The 21369-nt window shown below is 39.2% G+C and overlaps 1 protein-coding gene and 1 pseudogene across 1 annotated transcript in view; both read right to left on the reverse strand.

Moving 5' to 3' along the window:
- Positions 1 to 1337: 1337 nt before the first annotated feature.
- LOC138087329 (small ubiquitin-related modifier 2 pseudogene) lies at positions 1338 to 1769 on the reverse strand (annotated as a pseudogene).
- Positions 1770 to 16964: 15195 nt separating this feature from the next.
- The window catches only part of REEP3 (receptor accessory protein 3), a 100319-nt gene continuing 95914 nt past the window's right edge, over positions 16965 to 21369 (reverse strand). The window contains exons 7-8 of the mRNA XM_068981602.1: positions 21210 to 21355; positions 16965 to 20512 (exon numbers count right to left, since the gene is read on the reverse strand). Coding sequence (XP_068837703.1) covers positions 20456 to 20512; positions 21210 to 21355 — 203 coding nt within the window. The 3' untranslated portion in view covers positions 16965 to 20455. The remainder of the gene's footprint in view (positions 20513 to 21209; positions 21356 to 21369) is intronic.

Raw genomic sequence — 21369 nt, forward strand, 5'->3', positions numbered from 1 at the left:
AGAGCCTCCCAGTCCAAAAGGGAAGTTTAGGGAAAGCTTCAGTTTAGGGAGGGGAGATGAAAGGAGGGATTAGGAGAAGGAAGTTGGATGCAGGTGCCCATACTCTACCCCTTTTGGGGTGGTCTGTGTGAGGAGGTGATAGAAACATCCAGATAGATTTAGGCTGGACTAAGAACAGTGGGGTTTGTGGCTGCCTCCTCTGGGAATAGGCAGCAAGAAGTGTAAGACTTCTCCTACACTAAGAGAAAACTAAGGTGGAACTCCATTAGTTTTGTATGGCTTAGAAGCATTCGCAGAAACAGCCCCGTCCCTCAAGGCCTGCCTGTGGCTGGTGGTAAACAGGCAACACAGAAGCTCAAGTCCCCCCACTCCCCCACCGCTTCATCCTAGGAGGACAGGCCCCTGAGGATAGAAACAGGCTAGCTAGCAGAAGCCCTGAGTTGGGCAGAGGAAGAAGGAACTCAAGAGCCTGCTAAATGTTTCTTAAGGAGAAATCTTTTTTGTTTGTTTTCTTCATTTTAAACAAGAAGCTTATTTAAACAAGACAATTGACTTGAATGGAAAACTATCTAGGATTCATTTCTTTTAGAGTAATTTAAGTGAAAGTTGCTCAGCCGTGTCCAACTCTTTGCCACCCCAGGGACTATACAGTCGGCAGAATTCTCCAGGCCAAAATATTGGAGAGGGTAGCCTTTCCCTTCTCCAGGGGATCTTCCCAACACAGGAATCTATTCCAGGTCTCCCGCATAGCAGGTGGATTCTTTACCAGCCTAGTCATAAAGGAAGCCATTTATCCCTACTTAAAGATAAATCAACCTACATGTGACAGCTACGTACAAAAACTACAAAAAAGTAACAGCTAAATACAAAAAAGTTATAAAATTGTCCTTGGTTTTACAATGATAAATAAAAAATTAAAATTCGCCAATCAAACAAGGTATGCAAGAATTTTTATGTTGTTCTTTTTTTGTTAAACAGTGAGAGTAAAACAGCTTACTGGAATAGAAAAATAAGAGCTGATGGGCATGCCACTAATGGAGAAAAGAGGGTATTTTCACAGAATCGGTAATTTTCCCCAACCCATCTCCATTTGATGTCGATCAAAACATACCACTGGCAATCTAGTTTTTTTAAAAAGCAATATGTTTGTGCACATACACCAGTTACTTTATATACAATAAAGGAATGGGGAAGGGGAAAATGAAAGAATAGAGAAACTATACTGTAGTATAGTTTGTAGTACAGTATGTGGTGGAACCAAATTGTAGTTTTCTATCTGAGAATGTCTTCTTGGTCTGGAGGAAATGAGTTCTGGAGTAAAACAGCAGGTTCCCTTTTTAGTAGACACCGCCTGTCTGCTGCTGGAATACATCAGTTGTATCTTCATCTTCCTTCTCCAACTGTGCAGGTGTGTCTTTCTCGCTGCCGGTCAAATCGGAATCTGATCTGCCTTATTGACAAACCCTGTCTTTCACAATAGGCCTTCATTAGTTTACTGAGAGGTGTATGCCTCTTAATCTTAAACTGCACCACAGAACCATCCTGCCCCGCCACCTTCAAATTAATAGATCGTTGTTCTCAGTCTTGACTCGTTCCTTTCCGTCCGCCACGGCTAGCGCTGGAGTCTCCTCAGCAGCCGCTTCACAAAAGCGGCACCAGGTCCGCAGGGAACCAGCGCAAAAAGCTGGGCGAGAAGCAAGAAGGAGGCGGCAGCAAGGAGAAATCTTGATGTGACAATGCCAGTCAGGAAAAGGGTTTGAAGAGTGCATCGTATTCAGGGAGGCAGAAAAAAAGAATCACTGCCTGAGACAGTGTAGAAATAAATGTTTTCTTTATAAAAGTAATTATCAAAACAGATTTATAAATAAATGCAAAGTGACATGTTTTGGTTTGTGATCTCTTATGTTTTATATTTTAGAGACGTTTGTTTCACATCTTATTCCCTTTTTAATAGCGTTAATGCTTTGGCCTTGCTGTGTTCCAGTATATAATGCATTGCTTATTTATAGCTGTGATAGCTTTAGTTTTCTGGAAACTCTGTCTGTTGTATATTGCCATCTGTTGTATTTGATGGGAAACAGTATAATATCTGTGATATTATATCTAAAGTTATGACTTTGGTGATATGTTATGACTTGCTGACACTTCCATTTAAACTCTAATTTTGAATTGTTTCTGCATAATTATGGTTAACCTGACATTGGGCTGAAAGATGATAGAATTTCAGGTAGCCTTTGTGAATGCTGACTTAGATTCATTACGTACATCAGAACTCTGTTTCTAAGAGCAGGGAAAAAATTTAATCTGCTTTTGTAACTAAAAAAACTTGATTCTTTAGTATACATGAGCTGGTAGTTAATGTGAATCAGATTATGTTTTGTTTTAATATACTTTTGAAAACAGATTTTAAAAATGCTTACAGTTTGAGTCATTTGAATATAATTGGAACGTTAGTTGAGAATGTTATGCTTTGCTTTCTATAATTTATACCCTTAAATTGAAGGGTTAAGAAAATAATATCATGTGTGAAATGAAACATGGCCAACATACAGATTTTTTTTTCTAATTGAATGAAGTAAAATAATCTAATGCTTATCTAATGAACCATGAATCATTCTCTAACAAGTCATTAGACAAGAGATGTCTTTCATTTAGAAATATATTAATATGTTCTCAAGGAATAAAGACTTCAGTTATTAAATAAAGACTAAATATTTAATGTTCCAATATTCAAAATTATAACTACACTTTTCTAAGATCATTTTTGTGTGATGTTATTTGCATTCTAAAAGCTTTATTCAGTTGAAGTGATGGTTTAAAATAAGTTTTAGAAAAGTTAGGATGGTATTGTTTCTGTTGCTCTAATAAACCTCATATAAGGGTTTTCTTACTAATATGGATTCAATTTGATTTCATAGTTTCTTAAATTTTAGACTTTTAAAATTTAAATAAATTACACAAGCATTCACTATTTAGTAGCTTTTTGTGTGTGTGGATATGCTGATGCAGTTTTAATGAAGCTTAATGATTTTTAAAGATTAACTTTCTCTGCTATTGCTTTCAAGATCTAGGCTTGACAGTGATTTTTTTAAAAAACACACAGTACTTTCATCAACTGCTATGGACAGTCCATACTTGACAGGTTAGGAAAAAACAGTAATTTGTGATGCTAATATACCAATTTATTGATTTAAAAAGTTAAAGTGTTTTATTGGTATTTATAGAATCATACAGGGCTTCACAGGTGGCTCAGTAGTAAAGAATCCACGTGTCAAGGAGGAAACAGAGGTTTGATCCCTGGGTCATGAAGATCCCCTGGAGGAGGGAATGACAACCTGCTCCCATATTCTTGTCTGAAAAATCCCATGGACAGAGGAGGCTGGTGGGCTACAGTCCATGGGATCACAAAGCATTGGACACGACTGAGAGAATGAGCACACACAACAGAATCATAAAATAATTTTTTGTTAAGTCCTTAATATAGGGCAAATTTTGTATAAAGTTTTAGGCCATGATGTGGAAACAAGCATATTATAATTGCCTTAAATTATCTTTCTCAGTGTAGCAGAACAAATGTTAAGAGTTAGTTACATTATGATTTTTAGATTAATTAATTTATTATTTATTATTAAGCTATTTTATTCAAAACAAAGCAGGAAAATATATTGGAAAGAAGGTATGTTTACAGAAAGTTTTTTTCCCCCAGAGGGCTTTTTTAATGTGCTCTATTTCTGAAATGTAGACATACATTTTCAAAGCATACTTAAGTAACAGGACAATAAAACAAAGAAATGAGAAATTGCCGTAAACTTGAACAATTTGAGTGGTCTTGACATATATTTTTGGTTGAATATAAACTGCAGCGTAGTAATTATTGAAGTATAACTTTATTTAATATATGCCTGAGAATTTAAAAAATGCACATGTGTGCCAAGATAAAACATGGCCAGACAGTACTCCAAAATGTTGTTTTCTCCTTAAAAGTAATTGATTTTTATTTCCTTTTTTAGACTTTTATTATTTTCCAAAATCAGTGTTTTAATTTTTAAGTCAGGAAAAAAACCCCAATAAACGCTAACGAAAGCTTGAGAGGACTGACTGTCTGAGTCTTTTGATAAAATTGTCTTTAATAAGAAGACTGATAAACAGGCCAGGGGATACAGTGGAACCCGACATGCCATGGTATAAACTGGGGAAAGCTGATGAAAGATTTGGATCTGGAAGAAGAGTCTAGGTAGTGCATGAAGAATGAATTAGAAGGGAAGAAGTGACAGGTGCAAAGTCTACTCAGTGGGCAGTTACAAGAATTTGAAGTAAAAATGCGGAAGTCTTCGCTTATATTAAGACACAAACCTTGTGTTCCTTCTCAAATCCTCTGTCTCTTCTCTCTGTCTGATAAGAGCCTCATCTGTGCCAAGTTGCTGCTCTACTTTTGAAACTGGATGAAGTATCACACCTTGAGCGTGGGATCTGCCCTCCTACAATCCACCATGTGGTCAGATGACCCAGCCTAGAAATTGGGGGCAGTTAGCTCTCTGAGAAGTAAACATTCACTAATGGCAAATGGAGCCAGGAGACATGGCAGCAGTTACAATCCCCTCCTCTTTCTCTTGTGGAGAAGTCCCATGCCTGCTGAGTTGTTTTTGGTGGTTACAACAGTAACCAGTGTGGTAATACAGTGCATCTCATCAAATTACAACTTCCCTAGCCTCAGCCCTTCTTCCCCCTCACTCCACCATGCAGGGCTGGTCCCTCCTCGCTAGAATACCTTATGCTCTGCTTTCTACAGTAGCTGGGCTTAGCCGGGCTTTACCAACATCATCACAGGGGGAGTGAATAGAGAGGTGAACAAAAATTCAAGAGATATTTAGAGGGTAGTACTGACACAAGTTTGGTGGCTGATCTAATATGTTGGGAGCAAGGGTCAGGAGTGTATTTAAGTTGACTCCTAGATTTCTAACTTGGATAATCAAGTGGCCAGCCCTAACGCAATTCCTAGTATATATGAAGCCTTCAGTCACTATTTATTGAAGGGATGAATATATGAATGATGGTACTATAACTAAGGTATAGACTACAGGAGGCATGCATCATGTGTAATGTAATATGTATGTAATATCATATGTAATGTATCATATGTAATCTCAAGGAGATTTTAACAAACATTGGCAGGAGGGGTTTCCAATCCATCTTTTTCAAAAATAATACTTACTTATTTGTTTGGCTATTCCTGGTCTTAGTTAATGACACTCATGATCTTCAGTCTTCCTTGCAACATGCAGGATATATATATATGTATGTAATTATATAAATAATATATATAATTATATGATATTATATATATATATATTTTTAGTTGTAGCATTCGAACTTTAGTTGCAGCATGTGGGATAAAGTTTCCTGATGAGGGATGAAATCTGGGCCCCCTGCATTGGGAGTTTGAGTCTTAGCCACTGGACCACCAGGGAAGGCCCCAGTTCTTTCTTAAGAGGGCTTGATGCAGATATGTGTGAATGAGGCCTTGGAAAGAGTGGTAAAATGTTGAGCCTGAAAAGGTATTGACATACTGTCTTCAATTCAAACAGATTTTGTTCTTGTTGAATCTGAATATGAATCTAGTCTGTTTCAAATAATACAGTAGAGTTTAAACCATCTATGTTGTCCATGATTCACAAATCAACCAGGCACAGTTAACATAGTGCTAAGTCCTAAACCTCTCATTTCTGAGCTATTTTCATGAAAACCACAGAAAAACAGAGCTAAAAAGCCTTCTAGAGATTATCTGGCCCAGTTTCCCTGGTTCAGGGATGACTTGGCACACACATTTAGGAAAAGCACTGGTATTTGTTTTTCTGTAGAGTTGACTGACACTCAGTTCCCAAATAACAATATTATGTTATAGAAAAGATGGCCAAGAAAAGCTTAAAAAACTAAAAAGTAAGGAACATCTTTTATTCAACTATAATAGAATGAGTGAACCCCTGAAGGTACAATTTCTTTTTTGCAAAGTTTGGGATATTTAGGCCTAATTGGAATTTATACCTAAGCATAAATGCTAGAGTAGAAATGGCTGTAAAATAATTACTGTGCTTGATGCTAAAATGAAAATTACTGGCCTAAAACCATAATGAAAATGCCAGTACTAATCAGAGTAGAGCAATACCTTATATTATAAGGTTATTGAGAAATAAGAAAGTCAAGTACGAACATTTGAGATGTTTTCTTAAAAAATATTCATATATAGCTAACTAGATTTCAAGCACTGCTCTAAGAATTTACAAATATTATTTATTTAATTCCTATAACAATCCTATTCAGGAGGCAGTATCACTGGCCCTTTTCACAGACGGGAAACTGAGGCACCAAAGGGTGAGTGATTTGCCCAAGGCCACACACTACTGTGGTGGATTCAAACTCTCTTCCCAACTGCCTTGCATTTGAGGGCCATGCAGTTCAGACAATCAGCTTATCTTTAAATACCTAAAAAGTGAAAGTGGCTCAGTAGTGTCCAACTCTTTGTGACATGGATTGTACAGTTCCTGGAATTCTCCACCCCAGAATACTGGGGTGAGTAGCCTTTCCCTTCTCCAGGGGATCTTCCCAACCCAGGGATTGAACCCAGGTCTCCTGCATTACAGGCGGGTTCTTTACCAGCTGAGCCACAAGGGAAGCCCAAGAATACTGGACTGGGTAGCCTATCCCTTCTCCAGCGGATCTTCCGGACCCAGGAATTGAATAGGGGTCTCCTGCATTGCAGGTGGATTCTTTACCAACTGAGCTATCAGGGAAGCCCTTAAATGTCTAGCACAGCATATTGATCATATGATGAGAAGCACAGAGGAACTGAGAGTACGGATTCATGTCTTCCATCTCATGTTTATTTCAGTGCATGCACTTGCTGAGTTAAATGGTAAACAGAATTAACCACACTATTTACATTTTTTTTTTTTTCCTTTTCTCTTTCTCCATCCCTCCTCCACCGGGTGAGTGTGGTCTGATTCACATACTTACATGCATATAGGTTTAACGTCCACTTAGTTAGGTTTCATCCTGGAGCAGGAGCCACTGAGGAAGAAAGTCATGAAGTTAGGGAGGCATGAAACTTTTTTAGGCTTATACTAATTGAGGGAAACTTGATTGCCTCCCTGCTGTTCCAGGTATGAGACTCTTTTTATCTATCCATTTAACAAGTGTTTTATTAGGTGCCTTTTATAAGACATACTCTTTTCGATTGGAGATTACCTGACTGTATTATGAACAGCATCAACCAAGTCCCTATCTGCATGCATCATACACTCCAGAGATAACACAAACAATAAGTAAACAGGCAAGCATTTATGACATTTGGTAAGAGATATGAAGGAAAATAAACTAGGGTAATTGGCTAGAGAAAAATTATGACTATGTTGCATCTATACTAGATGGGATAATCAAGAGGTCTTTTCTTAGGTGACATTTGAGCAGACACCTGAATGAGGTAAGGAGAAAAGCCATGCTAAGATTTAGGGTTGAAGACAATGGAAACAGTAAATGCAAAGATCTTGAAGCAGAAGCAGGTTTGACATTTTCTGAGGAAAAGTGAGAAGACTGATGTGATTGGAGAAGGAATGAGCAAAAAGAAAGTGACAGAGGATGAGGTAAGAGAATCAGACAAGAGCCAAATCACGTGGGCCATTGCTAGGAGTGTGGTTTTATTCCAAGTGTGATGGGAAACAATTAGAAGATTTTGAGCAGGAGGAGAGTGAGCATATTTCATTTTTACTTTAAAAGGATTGGTTCCCGGGTGAAAAATGAAATGTAGGGTGAAGCAGTGGAAGTGGGGAGAGGAGTTAGGAGCTTATTGCAGTACGTTTGCTAAGAAATAATACCTGGACCGTTGCTAGTGTAGCAGGTAGTAAGAAGGTATGGGGTTTGTGATGTATCCACATCTATAAATTAGGGCTGACAGGAGTGGCTGATAGATGGATGTAGAGTGTGAGGGAGAGGAATCCAGGGCGACGAGAAGGGAGGAGAGCTGCATTATTATTCGGAAAATATTTCTCAAGGAAGTTGATGACAGAAAACTGCATGGGAGACATTTTGAGGGAAAGTGGGATTAGCGCCCTGACCACAAGGCCCACCTTCCTCCTCCTCTCCTGGGGGACGTCCCTGCTAACATAACAGGAGGCCCACTAGAGGGCACACTTCTCTCATCCAGTCAGAATCATGGTCCCCTTCTGTTCCAGTTCCGTCCTCTGTTGAAAAGTCAGGTCAGTCACGGTCAGAGAAAGAAAAATCCGCCTTTTTTGCAGGTTGTGGAAAAACTAACTGAAGGAGCGATCCCACTGCCATTGCCTAACTCTTATTTTATTAATAAACAGAGCCTATTAACACATAATAACAGTCACCATGGAGATTTTCCTATGCATTGCGCTTTGTGTTAAGCACTTGGTTTGCACTATCTCATTAACCCTAAATCTTTACACCACCTCTATTCTATAGGTACAGGTGACATTTTAGGAATGGAGAAACTGAGGCACCAAGAGGTAGTGTGCGTGGGTAATTAAGTCACTTTGTTGTGTCCGACTCTTTGCTACCGTATGGACTGTAGCTCGGGTTGTTCAAGTAGGAATATTGGAGTGGGTTGCCCTTTCCTCCTCTCGGCTGTCTTCCCCACACAGGGATTGAACCCCTGTCTCCCGTATTACAGGCCTCTTCACCGGCTGAGCCATCAGGGAAGCCCATGAGGGAGAGTAACTTGCCACAAAGCAATGGAAGAGCACTGTACCCTGAACACTTAATATCTTGTATGCTTTTGTTTATTCTCAGTCAGCAACTCTTGGGAGAGGAAACGCTAGAGCTGACTCAGTTTCAGCTGGTGACTAAGGTGGGACCAGAAGACCTGTTTTCGTACTTTGCTCGAAATAGGGGGAGGGAGATTTGCCTCGGGTTGAAGGCTGCGAATGGACATATTATTTCGGTAGAGACTACTTAATGACTGAGGATGACAGGTGGAAAAGGACCAACATCTTTTAAAATCATTTTCCTGTAGGTCGTGATTTTCTTTTCCTTTAGGATATTTCCTCCTCTGGTTTTAAAAATTGTCACAAAACATTTACGCAACGACCTGGGGTGTTATGACACCCTTAGGTCAAAATGTAAGGACAACCTGGATGAAGGACAATTTTTAAAAAAGAACACGGCCTGCCCTCGCCTTGGTTAAATAAATCAATGGAAACGATTTGTTCAAACTGGAGCATCCAACAGACGCAAGCTCTCTGAAACAGCCCGGACTCCTTGGCAAACACCGTTGCTTAGCGAGACGTCAAAACTCCTGCGTGCAAACAAACGCAAGAGGGGCTCAGCCGCCGGCACGCAGCTCTGGTTTCGGAAAAACTCTATAGAGGGACGTGTAGCTCCTCCCTCTCCTGGTTAGGGGTGGGTGAGGGGAGTGGGGAAGAGGAGCGATCTTCCTGGCTAACCTCACCGGCGAGGACGCCGCTCTCCGTGCCGGGAGGGTGCAGAGCAGGTAGAGAGAGGCTAGTCGCTCCGCAGGAGAAAACGCCAGTCTTAGTGTCGGACCTGAGGCAAGAAGGAGGGGGAAGCCCGCCCTCAGTCCCCAGCACGGTCAGCGCGCCCCTCCCCCCAGGAAACGCGCCCGCCGGCCCCGCCCTCCTCCGCCACCTCCTGGGCCCTTGGGTTGTAAAATCCCACGCAGTGGGGCCGCCGCGGTGACGGGGCGGGGCGAGGCACTGGCGCGGCCCCTGCAGTTCCTCCCCCCACCTCCCCGCGCACTGGCCGTTCTCCGCGTCCCAACCCCAGCCGGCCTCCATCATACCAACGCCGCTCCCCCAGCCCCTCAGCGCGGCTCCAGCACCCGGAGCCCAGCCTGCGGCCTTAGCCACCCCACCAAACTCCAGCCTCCGCGGCCCGCCCTGCTCTCCCCCGCCGGGGGCGTCTCCCGAGTCTGGACCCCAGTTGTCTGGGCTACAGGGAGGAGCCGCAGCCGCGGTAGCCCCGCCTCTTGGGCTTTTGGACTACCCCAGCTCCGTGAACATCTGGGTGCTGGAGTTAACGTTCCAGATGTGGCTTCTGGGCGGCCAGATGTGCGCACTCGCCCACCGCGGGCCGCTCGGGCCTGGCGGCCGGCGAGTCTGGGCGGACGCGTGGGAGGGGCTGGGAATTTTCCCTCGAAGCTGACTTAAAAGCCGTCGGAACCTCAGCCCCCTGGGCTCCCCGCCTAGGCCTCCAAACTCTCCCGAAAAGTACTGCCAAAAGGAAAAGTTTCCAACCCAGCCCCTGCCCCTCGGCCGTGCAACCTTCGGAGCTTCTCAAACCGGCAAGGGAAATAGAGCAGTTCTATGGGATTCCCCCCGTGGACAGAGGAGCCTGGTGGGCTGCCGTCTATGGGGTCGCACAGAGTCGGACACGACTGAAGCGACTTAGCAGCAGCATGGGATTCCCCCCAAAAAAACCCTGATGTATTGACGACGCGATCCTGGTCTGGCCATGGGACGCCAGGTGCACAGCCAGGGAACTCCAGGTGCGGAAGTTAACAGTAGGCTTGCATTTGGGGTTTGCCCTAAAGCGCTCTTTGACCGGTATGGATTCCATTTCCGAAGTTGAATGTCGTATTCCACCTGGTACAAGCAGTTCAGAGTAGAAGAAAAGCCAAGTGAACCCTGTGACTCAACTCCCTTGGAATGTGCCTGGAATAATAAGGGGGACTTGAAAGGTTTTTATGGCCGCGGGTAAAGCTGGTGGAGACCAGGCTCCTGCGCCCTCAGTTGGCGGACGGCCGAGGGGGGCAGTGTTGCCTTCTGCAGTGCTGCAACGCCTGCAAACCGGACAAAAATAGTCGGAGTATCTGGTTTAAATCAACCAAAAAGCATTTCTGTCAGCTTAACCCACCGTCCGTCGGAACCGGCAAAACAGAACGAGCCAGATATAATCCCGGGACTCTTTTTAACACTCCAGTGAGAGATAAACCCAATCACACTTCACCTCTGGGATTTAAGTGTCCTAATGTAAAACTGTCGGTATTTTATAGATGTTGCAAATTAAACTTCCTTTTCTGAGGTTATGTGTGGGCATGTGCTCAAGCATTTACGTTTACTAGCAACGCTCTGAATGTGTGGCCTTTTTTGGGAGGTGGTGGTGGTAAGTGATGTTGTTGAACCGTGCAGCCCTAGAATAGTAAAAAGTATTCGAGGCCAACATAGGGTTGCTTACACTACTAAATATTGATATAGAGTCGCATTTTCTTCCCTTCACGTCCTACTCAGATTCCAAAGGCAAGTTGGAACAAAAGGAAAACATGTCTGAGTTTAAAGAGAGGACTTGTGCCAAGAATTACAGTCACAGGGTAAATAACCTTGTTTTCTCCTTCATCAGTGGCAGCTACCAAACCCCGCTCTTGGAATGTGGCCAACAGTCTGTCTGGTGGAGGGTGCTGCTAATTAGAGAGAGACCATAAACCTCTCTGTCAAAGAGGGCATATGACCTTCCCTTCAAGTCTAAACAATAAAGCTGGCGAACTGCAGACTGCACTCTCTCGCGGGCTGCCCTGCAGATTCCCTAAATAGGAACAGGATGAAGGCCAGGCTTAAGAGGTTACCATAGCTCTGCTCTCACACTTTGAGGAATCGGTCACTCCACTTCCCAGTATAACTTGTTTCAATTACTCTCGACAATCTATTTAGAGGAGAGCAGCTTGCAGAGAGAACTCATTGTCTAACCTAAATGAGGAAGCAATTATTACTTGCTGCAGTCTAATAGGCTTTGAGACTGTCAGGTCAAATATCAACCAGATCTCATATAACTTTACTTTGCACTAGGGAAGATATATTTCCTTTTAAAGACAATTATGTATGCTTGCTTTTCTGAATCACCCCTTTTATTGTAATAAGTTTACAAAATTAAGGTTCCCCCCTCTTCAATATTCTTTTCTAATTTTAGGATTTGTTATTCTAAGGTAAACAACCACAGCCTCTTCTGTACGTTGCTTAATGTTAAATTACACTTTAAAAACTTTGGCTTTTTAAATGGGTTATCTTCTCAGTTCAGCTCAGTCGTGTCCGACTCTTCGCGACCCCTTCTCAATATAGCAAAATAAAGAGTTCCCCAAATCTTCGTTTCTTTGTCTAATTTCCCTCCCTGGGAGCCCCCTGCAAACTTTAATTTTATACGAGGTTTTGTAAACTAACAATAATTCAGTTCCACTTTCCTAGAACATAGGGAAACTGTTGCCTGCTATGTATCCCACCGTACTTGCTTTCTACTGAAAAGACAATGAAATTCATCTCCTGTGTAAAAAGTCATTTGGCCCTTTTCTGTTTTATTAGTTAAAACCTAGGTTTATTAGTTAAAACACGAAAATTTTTGTTGTGAACAGAGCACATAAAAGGCTTTACAAGGTGTGGTTTGAAGAGAGAAAGTGGCAGAACAAATGCTGGTGGGAAGGTGAGGAAGGAAAGCACTTCCTGAGTGGATACGCCTCCCGGCTGGGCGACATCCTCTCTTCAGATCTCTTCCTGTTTGTCTCAACCAATAATTGATAGTAAATGTGGTCTTTTTCCTGTTCAATTCAAAAGCATCCTTTCTCTCCTTGCCGAAGTTACCCTAAGAGCCAAATCTACTATTAACTACGTTACTCAAAAAACTTCAATCCATTCTAATCTTCTGATAACCTGAAATTTTTATCTAATGCAGAAATGGTAAGAACCATTTCTACCTTAGCTGTTTAAATATTCTGTGGTAGCCAGGATAACCAAGTATAATGGAATTAACAACACAAGAATCTGAAGCTACAATTATTGTGCTTGGGTTTGATCACTGTTGAGTCTTGGTTTCCCTATCTGTAAAACAGACATACTTCCCAAAGTGTGGAAACAAGTGATATATAAATCTTATTTATCACAATCTAACACACAGGGCATCACAAGCCTCATGAGGCATAATTTCTCTCTTTCAAATAAGCATGTGCTGCAACAGTCCCTTTCTTTGTAAGATAAACTAACAAAGTGCAAGACTTGGGAATTTTATATGTTGACTCTGAAAAACAACTTTATATTTTAGGGTAAATAGTTTCCTTTGGAACTTAATTTTAAGGATACTATGATGGTTAATTTTATGTGTCAATGGATAACATCACTGCACTTGGACATTTGCTCAAGCATTGGTCTAGATGTTCCTGTGAAGGTTGAAGAACCTAAGCTACTCCATTTTGTTAACAGAAAAACTCCATTTTGTAAGGTTCCGGGAAAAGAGCCTTTGGAAATCCCCTGATCTCACCCCACCACCCACGAGCCAATCGGATCCCAGATCAGAATCTCCTGACTTAGCGTTCAGGAACTTGTGGTCTACCTAGGTAATAGGGACCAATCAGAAACCAACACACAACTCTTCGAAAGAAAGTGAACAATCAGACGTCCCCCTACCTAGAAATTCTTTTTTTCATGAACACTCCCTATATAAGCAATGTAATCCAAAACCTGGGGCTCCTCCTTATAGCCGCTGTGTCGGTAATGGTAGGAGCCCCAGCTTGAGCTTGGTAATAAAAACTCTTGCTTTTGCATCGGATATCGGCTCTGGTGGTCACTGGGAGATTTCGCGATTTGGGCATAACAAAGGTATTTTTTCGATGAGATTAACACTTAAATCAGTAGACCTCAAGTAAAGCATATAATCCCTCATAGTGTGGGTGGCCCTCATCCAGCTAGCTGAAGGCCTTCAGAGAGAATTCTACCTGCAGAATGCATTTGGACTGGAGCTGCAACATCAACTCTTTTCTTGGTTTCTAGTCAGCCATCCTGCCCTGTAGATTTTGAACTTGCCAACCTCCACAATTACATGAACCAATCCCTTAAAATCTCTCTATTTTTTTGTGGGGGTTGTCCAAAAAATTAATTTGGGTTTTTCCTAAGATCGTTCAGGAAAACCCAAAGGAACTTTTTGGCCAGCCCAATGCATATAGATATGCACACACATATTACTGTTACTGAAAGAGTTTGTGGGGTCTTGTTGCTTGTTGCCTGAAAGCCAGGAAACAGGCCAGGCTGGTGGAAAGGAAAGTTTGCTTTATTTCAGATGTGGGCAACTGGGTCGGTGGTGGACATTTGTCCAGAGGCCCACTTTTGCCCCCAACCCCTCCCTGACAAGCAGGGGATGAGAGCTTTTATAGAGGGGGGTGGGTGGGGTGGTGGGGGGGGGGGAGCTACATGCAGAAACAGCACAGTCTTCTCTAACAGTCATCTTCAGATTGGTCATCGTTGGTCTGACCAGCATCATCTTGGTTGTTTTAGGTAGTTAATCTTCAGTTCCAGGGTCTGCTTGTTCCCATTTCTTTGTGGCCAGTTCTTGGAATTGTGGCAGCTCATGTCCTGGGTACAATCTAGTCATCATGTAGGTAACTTCTCCCACCTGGGGTTTCAGTGTCTCTAAGACAGCTCACAGGATATGGCTCAGAATATTATCTATAGCGCTTGAGAAAGAACTAAAGGTCCTTGGCCATGCTTAGTGACTACATTCTTACTATTTAGTCTCCTTTGACTGTTTTCCTTTGTTTCCACATTTCTCACTTCTCTGATTAAACTTATTCTTTGACTAAAGTTGTCCACAGACAAAAGGCAGGCAGAGGATGTGGTGGGGGGTGCAAGGACCATAGGCTCCTCCTCTGGTTCACTACTGGTTTCATTTCTCTGGAGAACTCTGATCAATAGATACCAACTGTTGACTCCTGGCACCACCATGATCTGTAACAGCACTCAAATTTAAAGTAACAAGTTAAGCCTAACATTTTTGAGGAAGAAAAAAATCTCCACCTTTATTTCAAACTCTTTCACAATACATTGAGATAGCACTGTCCAACACATAATAAATCAGTCAGATACTCTAACCTGACTTCACTGACTTTTTTCACTCACCTTTTCTAAATTTCAGCATTAAACAGTGCTTAGAAGAGAAAACCTTCTCTTCCAAGGTTGACGTGCAAAACTTTCTGTTCCTGCTCTTTACCTTCCTTCTCTCTTCACAAACTTCTCTGTAATTCTCAAAGATACAGTTGAAAAGATGCGCAACTGTGACAGTTTATGGAACTCAAGGTTAAAAGTCACCTTGAAAAATTCGCAAGGCTACAAAAAATGTTAGTAAAGTTTCAAGAAATGCTGCCTTAAATAAAAGTTATGCCCTGAGTACTCCAGGTGAGAGATGATGATGACTTAAACTAGGGAAAATGAAGGGGAGGTGAGTTTAATGTTCACATTCAATATATATTTTGGAGAGACTCAAAATAACTTAGTAATGTGTCAGATGTAAGAGGTAAGGGAAAGAAGAGAACCAAGAATTTAAAAAACAAAAACTATAACACCAAAACCTGCTTTGAGAGAAACCAAAGTACTCAATAGCCTAAGATAAATTAAAGCATAAACAATACTCAATCCAAACATTTGGTAACAGTGAATTTGTTATTTTTAAAGCAAGAATTATTGTCCTTAAATTAACTGTTATGAGGCATTGTGCAGAAACATAACAGAGCTACCATTCACAACAGACACTCAAAGAATATTTATGAATGAAAAAAACTGTGCTAAAATTTGATTTGCACATAGTGCCAAAGTACCACATATATTTATTTTTATTCTTTCCCCTTGTCCTTAACTGGGATTGCCAGGTAAAGTAAGAGTAAATAGGATACTTTTCCTGCGTTTTTGAACACAGTGTCTATCCTACACTTATGGACAGTTATCAATCTTGCGCTTTAAATTTTCAATTCAAAGCATCTTCTTATAAAAAGCAATTTTAAAAACACTACCAAAAAGAGACCATAAGGAGAGTGTTTCAAGGATAAAATATTGATGGGTAGGTAAAAGGGCAGAATGTTTTTCAGAGAACAATGAATCAGTCTGACATGAATTTTGTTCCATGAATCTCTTTTTCAAGAACAGTGAACTACTAAAAAGGAGAATAAAACACTGACAAAAATGCTGTAATTTATACAGTCATTGTGTTCTTTGAATTTTTATTTAAATTTCTGACTTCTTTGGATCATCACAAGCATATATATTCTAATAAAAATGAAAATATAACTCCATTTGGAAATACTTGAACACATCATAATGAAGTATCACAAAGAAACTTTCTTAAACACAGGCTTTCTCTCCAAAGCTTAAATGTGAGGCACACAGACATCTGATTTTAAAACAGATGGAACCCCAGAACATTTCCAGGATACATAAAATTGAATTTTGTGTTATATTTTGTGTCTGAGACAGCTAACAATATAAATCCACAACTAGGGTTTCTGAACTAGTTGTTTTTTCCCATCTTCTTTTTCTAACATCCAAATTTTAGTTATTTCTTTTGTAATTCTATGGATGAACATTCTAGAATGTATGATTTTTTTCAGTTAGACACACATATATAGTTTTAGATTATTTTCTACTGTAAGTTATTACAAGATATTGAATATAGCTCCCTGAACCATACAGTAAGTTCTTCTGCTTATCTATTTTATGCATAGTAGTTTGTATCTGTTAATCCCATATTCCTAATTTATGTCCCCCCTTTCCCCTTTGGGAACCATAAATTTGTTTTCTATGTCTGTGAGTCTGCTTCTGTTTTGAATATAGACTCATTTGTATTATTTTTTGGATTCCACCTATGAGCGATACCATACAAGACTCAGCTTTCCCTGAAAGCTTTTTCCCTTTTCCTCTAGATCCATCCATATTGTTGCAAATGGCAATATTTCGAAGCATGTATATGATTTGTATAATTTGCTCTATGATTTGTAATCTTAAGTGTGTGCATATATTGTCTATTATTTAATTAAGACACACTGAGTAATAAATAATATCATTTCATGGAACCTAACATACACGCTTGACACAGAAAAAAAATACAAGTTATCACTGTCACTAGTAAAATGAGTTTATTTATATTAAAGTTTTCAAAAAACACATTTGTAAAATTATCCTCATACTGGGCCTAAAGATAGCTTTTACAAAGAGATTAAACCTTGTAAAACTGCTTTCTCTTAACTATTAAAGTACATAGATTTAAAAGGTGTTAGAAGAGAAAATGTTAATTCATGGTCAATGTTTAAAGGGTTAATATACATTAAATCTGTAGGAAACTACCAAAAGAATAATCTTAAAAACATTAAGAGATAAAAAGTTGTCCTTTCCTTTCAGAAAGCTTTATTCTTAAGTGATGTTTACTAAGAAACACACACTACATACCACAATAACCTTTTCAAAATTTACCAAATTGCTTTGTAAATGAATCAACTTACACAGAAGAAAACATAGGAAATTGCTTTTCAGTACATATTAACTTATTTTCCAGATAAAAGAATTAGCCCATTCCAATTAAAAATACAAACTATTAGTATTTAAGATAGTGTTGTATTATTTTTAATAACACAAAAGTTCAAGCATTCCAGAGTACAAACTGTGTTATACCAAAAAAAAAAAAAAAGAAAAACTCTTATCGAACCAATGTTTACAGAAATTTGGAATATTTACATACCTTATAACACTGTAGAAATCTTTGGTGGTGACATATGGATTAAGTTCCCTGAAAACACTTTAATAATTGTATTCCATCAATCTGTATAGTCAAGTATTTAAAACTGGTAATGCTGGCAACATCATTTTCTATCCAAATCCACATACATATAGTGAAGTGTGTGGAGGGAATCTTACACAGGGATTATGTGGGTTTAAATAATTACTTAGCAATAAGGCTTATTTCTGGCTCATTTTTACACCAGAAAAAAAATGTAGTAAACTAAAGAACAGAACAATTCTTCCTTCTAAACAAACCCTGGAAATAGTTAATATTCATGAACAAGTTGAATGACAATAAACTGAGACACCAGGTACAGTTTCTGGATAAACTTTAATAGCTACCAAAATAGTGCCCTAAAGGCTTGTGCAGCATCTAATGCCCATACACCAAATGGTGGTGGTGGGAGCAAGGCACTGTGGTCTAGGGATAAACACACCTCTTTTATAAGCATTAGACTTAAAAGCAGAGAAACAAAAAAATGACCTGTTCCACCTTAAAAGAAACAAAAACGTACAAGTTTATTATACAAAATTCAGATGAAAGCATGCTAAAACACACAGAAGAGAAAAGAAGCAAAATGTAAGAAATGAAAGGACAGAAAGGAAATGATAGAACAGTGAAATGACACTGACTGTATATAAGGTTATAACAAATGTATCAGAGGAAGCTTTGAGATGTGATTAAATAGAAAGATTTGCATTATCTCTTTGAAACTAGTGTTGCTCTTGGTTAAACATCTTGACTCTAGAAGTATAGAGGGATAAATAATTTCTCCAATTTAGGACAGTATTTGTGAGTTTACCATAATTAAAGCATAGGTGTAATACTGAAAAGTGAAAGTAAAAGTGAAGTCGCTTAGTCATGTCCGACTCTTTGCGACCCGGTGGACTATATCCCACCAGGCTCCTCAGTCCATGGGATTTTTCAGGCAAGAGTACTGGAGTGGGTTGCCATTCCCTTCTCCAGGGCATCTTCCCAACCCAGGGATCGAACCCGGGTCTCCTGCATTGCAGACAGACTGAAATTAGACTTAAATAAAATAAAGTGGTGCAAATCAGCCCCCAAAAGTAATGTTTTTGATACAAAGTCACTTACATGACTTTGTTAGGCAATTTGCGATGACACTGCCCTTGTGTAGGAAAGGCAAGCATGGCACATGAAGCATTTATATTGGGAAGTCAAGCATTCCTAGGCAATCTATGTTAAACTCCCTTCCAGATTTTATAACCAGAATTCATAGGAATTTTGAATTAGTCAAGGTTAAAATAGATGAAGATACTCATAGAATTAAACTTTGGGGGAAAATAAATTTAATGACGTTTTTACATGGTATTACTTATTGAGAATGTGAGATAATCTGGAAGACATTTTAAGGCTTGTATGAAGAGAAATGTATGAATTATAGTAAGGTACTCCTGAGTAAACATTTTGTTCTTTACCAACACTCAGAGTGGGTCCTGAATATACACTTCCAGCTGGCTTCATTTCTTGAAAGGCAGAAAGGTCAAAGATCTCACAAATCTCTCTCATTTTTTTTTTCTTTTGGGTAAACAGAATAATCAAGTAAATTATATGAAAGAGTATAATCATACAGAATTGTATAATGATACAATTTTGATTACTGGTTACTAAAATCATCATCAGAAATATACTGACTTGGGGTTCATAATGCATAGTTATCTATGCCTAAAAAGCTTCAAAGTTTGGTAACTCAAAATCTCTTGGATTAAAAACATGGTATTTTTCTAAAATCTATTCTAATAACTTCTAATATGTAAGATTAACAACATTTGTATTTTGCATTGGCATGGATCTTCAGGAAATTATCTCAGCCAGAAGTGAAGTGATTCAAATGGGTAGAGTCAATGCCAGATTTATAAATCAGCAGCCTGTGGCAGTGCCAAGCTTGTGAATAGATTGGCTGTTGGTTAATTTCATGAATTAGAAGATATCTACCTGCTATACTGGTCTCTGATTCCATTTCACAAAAGTTACCATTTTTAAAAGCTGAAAATGAAACCACTGTTAACAAAAACATGCGAAGTTCAGCTACAATGTAGAACTAAATACGGGAAGCTGGTAAATTTTAAAGAACTCATCTGTATGAAAGATATGTAGAAACAGTTGAAAGTGAACACTGAGCTCTATTTTTTATTATTAAAATTAAATGAATATAACTAATGAAACCCACAGGAAAAGAGATGATATAATTCAAGGCATAAATTTGACAAGTCAGAATATGACAAATGACAGTCAAGACAGTCAAGACAGTGTTAATAAAACTTAAATGTATAGTTGTAAAATAAGTAAACAATTCTCAAGTGTGCAAAACTAGTCAGGAATGAAAGTGCTATATAGATACCTGGTTTTCAAATAGTTGTCTTGAAAACTTTCAGTTGATGGTGGAAAAACTAGAAGTATTAACAAAGTAAAAATTTGAGGAGTATATAAAACATATTTTATCTTATATTATACCCTTGTTCTATCACTGCTGGATCAGAGGCCTATTAAATACTATCCTCATGTGATAGTTTCAACAGAAATGGAGGTAAACACAATACAAGATCACAAAGGCTGATGTCGCTTGAACCATCTTTCAAGTATACTGTGAATCTGTGTTTCACCTTATATCCCAGGCACTTAATGTTTTGAAGAATCTGACAACAGATAACACAATTTTCTTTTATTTCTGATCTATCTATCTATCTATTTTTGCGTAACTACCTTTAGTAGTCAAGATTTGGAAGTAGTTGTTAAAGAAAAACTATTTAAATTGACGAAAGTAAACCCTATCACCACCATAATTTAAAGAATGGTTTTAATGGATAAATCCTGAATATATGATGTTAGAAAAACAAGTTGATGTATTAGCATAATTTGACGTGGATACTTGATGTGCACATGGCTAAAAATACACTTGTGGTCTCTTCTTTACTTTGTATTTTAGTGACCCATACCGCACCTGAAAAGAGAAATGTGTTATCATTATGAATCAGATTTTGAAACTAGATAGGACTTCATAATCATCATCATAGTAATAATTTTTAAGCTTTTCTGACATAAAGAATCAACTGTCCTCTAAGTGTGCACTCAAAAGACAGCACTATCTATATATTCCAAAATGTAGTTGGTATTGTGTTACATATATGCACAAATTATTAACACTAATGATAAATAAAAACATAAACTGTTATTATTTATACTTTATTTGGTACATGTCCATGAACACTGCCCACAATGATCTGAGGCCTTCATTGAAATCCTCCACTGCTTTCTGAGCACGAAGAAAATATATTATTATGAATAAACTTTTACTATTTAAACGCTACATAGATTCAGTTTAAAACAAAACTATGTACTTGATACTGTTAGCTGCTTTGTATATATGTGAAGGCTGGTACTGGGTACTCCCACTAATTGTCTGATTTTGCTACATGAGAATACTATTTTCCATTTATAGTGGAAGACTAGGAATTTATTATCATTTTCTAAATTGCCAGAGATCTTAATTCATCTGACCGGAATAAATAATTTTAAATATAACCCGTGCTGTATCATTCGAATCTTTCATTAAGGGATCATTAATATCCTAAATGAGCATGCAGCAGGGAAATCTCTTAACACTAATCATTAGGAAAACAGCTCTGCACTTGACTCACCTCTTTTCGGCCTTTCACGGTTTTCACAGATTTCATGCTTTGTGATCTTCGTAGCCCTTTGTGTGTTAACATCTCATCATCTGAATATGGCCCTTCTGCTTCTTCGTCTGTTTTCTCATCCCCGTCTCTCAGTGGAATTCCGTAACCTAGATGAGTTGTG

This window comes from Capricornis sumatraensis, chromosome 10, assembly GCF_032405125.1.
Source record: "Capricornis sumatraensis isolate serow.1 chromosome 10, serow.2, whole genome shotgun sequence".
Taxonomy (NCBI): domain Eukaryota; kingdom Metazoa; phylum Chordata; class Mammalia; order Artiodactyla; family Bovidae; genus Capricornis; species Capricornis sumatraensis.